Genomic DNA, 6,250 nt, shown 5'->3' with positions numbered 1-6,250 from the left:
GAGGCGGCAGACCATCAGGACCAAAACCTCACGCCACAAAAACAGTTTCTTTCCGTCTGCACTGGCCTCATTAACAAGGCCCGGATCCCCCACTGACGCTGGCTCTTAAACCCACCCTGTATATATGCATTACACTCCCGTTGGTTTTTCTATCTTGCACATTGGAAATATCATTCTTGTACAGCTTTAGATCTTTCTATATTCATTTATATTTAAAAAGTACTTGATTTTTTGTGATTGTTATGCACCTTAACCCTAATGCACTAAGACAAATTCCTTGTATGTGTAAACTTACTTGGCAAGAAACACGTTTCTGATTCCGAAGTTTCTAAAGCTGGTGGAGTCTGTTCATACTGAAGACAACTTGGAACAAATAAAAAAGCTCCGTAATATTCTTTTCAGTAACTGATTTTTTGCAATGTGACCTCAGTGTGAACAGTCATATCAGGATTCACCTGACTTTTATGTCACTATAGATCTACGTTCGTCATGCAAGTAATTTCAGGGCACTCACCTGTTGTGCCCCTTCACACTGGAATCAAATAAAAAAATAAAATCGAAAGAAAGAATCAAAGTGCTGCTGTAGTGCTTTCAATGTGTGATGCTGAAATATAAACCAATGACTGCTTGCATAATGTATAATCCAGCTTCAACCTTATTGGACTGTGGACACTGCAAGCCAAAAAGCTAAAACCTTTAGGTCAATATTTCAAAAACCGAACCAAACGGATTTTTCCCATCAATTTGAAAATTGGAAAATTTGTGATGCTCTTGTGGTCCCCAAAGTTGTAAAACTTGCTCAAATGGCATGAATGACCTTTTAAACCTTGGCTTCAAATAATTGTTTTTTTTTCTCATGACAGCTCAGAATTACACTGATCCAATATTAACAGTTTTCAGCAAGACGTGACAAATGTCCACAGTCCTAGAGAGAAAACTCTTTATTTAAATATTTAAAAAATTTCCTTTAAATATTACAATATTTTCTTATACATTTTTAAGATTAAGATTAGCTCTAAGGTTTGAAATTATAGTTGAATTATTCCCACTTTGCTGAGGCCACCCTAGACACACGCTGAGGGCCTCTGGTTGTACCCAAACCCCACACTTAGGTTGTTGCTTTAAATGAGCAAAGCAGGTGAGCAGAATGATCCACAGCAGTCATGAGTTAGAGCTTTAGTGAGCAAGAGGCCAGAAGGATTAATACAGCCTGAGCACCGACAGAAGTGTGAGGTTAAGGTGTTCTAGAGAGAGGCCAGCAGTCAGTGAGTCTGTCATCTGTACAGTATATTCAATTCTTTATCACACATCACATGAAGAGGAACAGCACAAACATGGAGTGCATATAAGCCTGTTGCTCAGTCAGAACCTCAGTCAGCTTCCTCCTTTCCTGTACTTAGATATGATACGTGCTAGGCTAATCTATGTTGAAAAGACAACCACAGATGATAAAAGAAAAAAATGACACATATGTAGTCACATCTTATGTATGCCACCTAATGTTATGCATTCACATGGATTCTGGCAGACAGTAGACGGCAAACTGGATGTCATATTAGTGGATGAGAGCGGGACGGTAAAATTGGGTGAGGCCGGCAGAGAATATCGGCAACAGTTAAGGAAGGACACAAGAAAAAAAAAAAACATGGACAATCTGGACAATGAGATGCTAATAATTAATAAATTACATACAATAATATACACACATTAATCTTTTTCATATACCGTGATTTTTTTGTTTTTGTTCAACACTTTTCCCATGCTGTCCTCCGCCTGCCGGAATCCATGTGAATGCAGCATAAAGACTGATGTAAATTAGCTAGCTAGCTAGCACTTTGGTAACATTTGCTTTTAAATGTAGCTAGCTAGCTAATGATTGATGTTGATGTGGGATAATAAAGGATTATTTCATTTTATCTTATGTAAATGAAATAGCATGTTAGCTAGTATTTTGCTAACATTACCTTTCAGATGTAGCTTAGCTAGCGTTTAACATTAGCAAGTTAACTAATGATGTGACTATACTATACTAGCAACCACATAGATTAGCACATAGCATATCTAAGTACAGGAAAGGAGAAAGATGACCGAGGTTGGCTCTGTGTTGTTATTGGAGCTCAGGGCAAAAAGGGGCGGGGCTTAGGAAGGGTCAAATGTGCAAAGTTAGAGTGTGTGAATGTGGAGGAGAGAAAGAGTGTGTGTTTGTGTGTGTTTATTCACCTCCTTGGCCCTCTGAACGGCATCACTGGGGGGGTTCCTGATCTGTGGAGAAGACTTGGTGTTGATCTTATCGTAGAGCTGAAACAAAAAATCAAGATGAGTCAGTCAATCAGTCAGTGAAACTATGAGCAGAGCAACACAAAAACTTTCACAAAGAGGTCAACATGATCAATGACTCTCCTCAACAGCTGACTGAGTAAAGCTGGTCATGGCTGCACTTCTGAGATATTGACACAGATTATTTTTCCTTATTCTTGCTTCCAGGAATACTGTAAGCCTCTGTAAAATGTAAGGATGGGTTTCATTCAAACATTTGAACATTTTTCTTAAGAGCATCAATACCACTTTTTTCCTCCTTAACATTAACTTTTAACAAAAAGGAACTGTTATGATTGAAGGACAACACACACAAGAGCTCTGTTTATAAAAGTCCCAGCTGACTAATAAACTGCACTGACTAGACAGGCTTGTATGGACCTAGTCAGAGACGAGTGTGGGTGGATTTAAGATATTGTATGTTTGTAGACAAAATGGCCCTGAAATCGTCCCAACAAAGGCACGGGGCTCCAATCAAAGCAGAAGATGCAGACTCATCCAAAACAACTATTATCATAGTCAAAGACGATGTTTGATGAGCAAGTAGTCAGCTTTGTTTCTTTGGTTAACCTGCTGTAGAGTGCACAAGCATGGAGTCTTGCATAATGCGGGCATGTGCGCGCACATACCACAGCACTCAGAGGCAGACACAGACAGTCACAAACAAACAGCGCTTTTGTATCAGATAGTTCAGTTCTCTTCTGTTTTTGCAGCAGCAACAGACATGTGATGGACATCATAACAAACAAACAGCAGAAACAACAACAACATACAACATTAGCCTCAAGCATCCTTTATGATGTACACAATGTGCACTGTAGTTGTATTTAATCTACATACACACATAACAGCCCTTCTAGAAACAAGCCACATATTTTTAAATATAATCACATTTTCATGTATTGAGCTAATTAATCGGCCAGTGGGGTAAGCCAGTTTTACTTGGCTAGAATTCTTAAAACTAGCATCAAAATCTAACCACTGAAAGACTGTAATGGGCCTTAAAACTTCAAAAATGTAGCAAGTTGTGCTTATTACAAGCAATGGAAACTCAGTTATTTAAGATAGACTTTCTGAAGATAATATTTATGCAATATTTTGGTTATATTACAATAAGACAGGCATGATAAAAGTAAGTGACTTTGTCTTTAATGAAGGCACCAGAATCATTCTTATTTTTATACTTTTTTATTGAAACAATGAAAAACCAAACAGCTGCTTCATTTCCAACACTGGGACAAGACCACTTTCTCTTAAACTGAGAAGTTGTGCAAGTGATCCTTTAAAAATAATCTTGTTCCTCTGCTGGGATATTACTGGTTACTGCTTCAATAGAGCTCAATATTAGCTGGAATATCATATTAAGACACAGTTAGATATTAAAACCAGATTACTTTTGTAATGCAAATCATGCCTGACAAGATTTTTTTTTGGTCATTTCACAGAAACAAGAATTTTCTTACTTTCTTCTTCTTCTACTTTCTTTCTTTTTACAGTCTATTTATATGTGTTGTTGCTGAAAAAAGTGTTTATAGCAGTCCAAGCAGACGTGCTCAAAGGCGAGGCCAAGAGCCTGAGAGAGGTGAGATTCTGTGAATTGCGCAATTGCTGGAAAATATTTGCATCGTTGCACTCGGTTGTACACACCAATAGTTGTTGTGTGAAGAATGAAAAAAGTGAGACTGAGACAGGTTCAGATTCTGTGTATTTCTCACCTTGGCACCCTACTAGTATTGCATCGAAGTTTGAAATTCTGGATTCATGACAACCCTATACTGAGGACGACTTATGAGAGTTTGTGACGTTATGGTGGAAGAGGCTTCATTTTTATTGCCTTCAAACCCATTGTCGCTGTAGCAAGGACATGGGGCGCCAGCTGTACTACATGAGCTACCAGAATGCCCCAGAAAATGGTTGATTTTAACACGTCTCTGCTTCTAAATCCAAAAAAGAGGACGCCCACAAAGACGAAACAAAATCGGTAAGAAGGCAAGAAGAAGACTGCAAGAGTACCTGACATCAGCCCAAAATCAGCCACAGCATCCACTGGGTCAAATGCACTGAGCAGGACACAGTGGACTGATTCCCATCTGATACTAGAGACCGCCTCTTAACAGAGATAGGGTTTACAATGTCGCCCCCATATACTGTACAACCACCTGTTATTATGTGGCCTAAGCCAGTCGCTGCAGAAGCTAATGGGATACGGCAGAAACGGATTTGCATTTCATTGCTGTGTTGAAAAAGCCCACTGATGTAAAAATTAAAATTACTTTTCTTTTAGCTAAAAGAAAGTTTTCAAATGTGTATTGTTTTTTAGACCCGCAGATTAATTAGATAGAAAATATTTACAGCAGCAGCAAAAACAATCACTTATAAATGGCTACAGGCCAATCCCACTATCTATGGAAATCAGATTCCTCAGATGGAAATATATTATTAAGACAGAAATGATTTATACAGTGCAAAATGGGTGATAAAATAGAAAATATATTTGTTGGAAGATTTATAACAGTAATAATGGATTTAGAATGTACTAGATTTATAATAATAAAACATTTTACTTATAGAGTGCTTTTAATGTTACTCAAAGATAAAAATAATTGTACATTTCCATCAATTTCAGCTGCTTGAAACTTGGAAGTATTACACAATCTTTGTTTTTCTTTTTATAAATTATGATCACATCTATCATCTATAACGGGGAGGTAACTTCATAAGGCTGTGTATGCATGAAAAAGGCCTATTGTGGGAGTATATGTGAATGCAAATGTGTGTATATTTCTGTTAGGACGAGGATGTCCCATCTCTCCCCACTGTGAAAACTGGACACCTCCAGAACAAAAAAAAAGGTGGTTCTGGGAGGAACACACGTCTCGAGCATGCATCTGCATTAACAAACTCTCTCAAAAAGACAAACACCAAACATTGTTCAGGAAATAATTATAAGACCCAAAAGTAAAGCAGAGGGGTAAGGGCTGAATGCCGTTCCACATGCCATCTGCAGCCACCAAGCGTACTTACTGCCCTCTCATCTTTTCAAGGGGAGAGCTGTCAACATCTTTTTTGCCGTTGTTGAGATAGAAAGGTATATGAACTGACCTCGGAGGGGTTTTATTTAAAGTGAACTTGGACAAAGATAAAAAACTGTGAACAATATTGTGATATTCACAGGAAATGGAAATCATGTGCTGAGAACCAGATAGCGACAGTTCAGGTGTGAATGATGACGCCTTTGTGGTTGCGTCCTTATGTGCCGACAGCCCCAACAAGTAGCACTTATTTTAAAATGAGAAACTGTGTGATATCTTAATTTCCTATTACTGACGAGTAAATTCAGACACCATTTCCTTAAGGGCAACTTATTAGCTAAGGGGAAGCCTAAGGAACTTTGGAAGCCGAGAAAAAAGAAATAGAAATTCACTTGACTACAGCGCCTCATTATACACGTCAAACGCCAAAAACAACCACAGGGGGATGCTGGGCTGACTTCAAATTAGCTTGAGGCACCTCTTGACAAAACGGTCTTCCTGCAAACACATCAGAAAGAAAAACACACTCACCCAGGAGACGGTAAGCGGTTTGTCAGAAAAACACAGCCAACAGCGTGCAAACGAGACACATGTTATCTGAGCCAGACGGCTCCATCCGCTCAGTGTCTACGGGATCTCTGGCTTACTTTGTGTGTTTCAGCAGTGTGGAGGCTACTTTCAGCCGCACAGATAGTGATGGAGGCTGCGCTCCTTGTGAATGGCACTGAGGCCTGACAATAGGAGCCATTGTTCCTTCACGGTCTGAGGCTACACTCTTCTGTCTTTTTCTGCACTCCCCCTTCTCTCAGAGCAGGGCAGGGGTGTGAAACTGAGGCTGAAAAGGAGACATCTGCAGCCCCAGGCTCCCACTGACACCGCGCGCGCACGCACACGCACGCACG

The 6,250-nt window shown here is 39.4% G+C and overlaps 1 protein-coding gene across 1 annotated transcript in view; it reads right to left on the bottom strand.

Moving 5' to 3' along the window:
* The window catches only part of caska (calcium/calmodulin-dependent serine protein kinase a), a 72,522-nt gene that overhangs the window by 32,140 nt on the left and 34,132 nt on the right, over positions 1 to 6,250 (bottom strand). The window contains 2 exon segments of the mRNA XM_035677339.1: positions 515 to 532; positions 2,221 to 2,298. Coding sequence (XP_035533232.1) covers positions 515 to 532; positions 2,221 to 2,298 — 96 coding nt within the window.

The sequence above is a fragment of the Morone saxatilis genome, unplaced genomic scaffold (assembly GCF_004916995.1).
Source record: "Morone saxatilis isolate NCDOM2014 unplaced genomic scaffold, NCSU_SB_2.0 Contig5, whole genome shotgun sequence".
In the NCBI taxonomy this organism is placed as follows: domain Eukaryota; kingdom Metazoa; phylum Chordata; class Actinopteri; family Moronidae; genus Morone; species Morone saxatilis.
The sequence above is the reverse complement of the archived record's forward strand: the minus strand, read 5'-3'. Positions and strand labels throughout refer to the sequence as shown.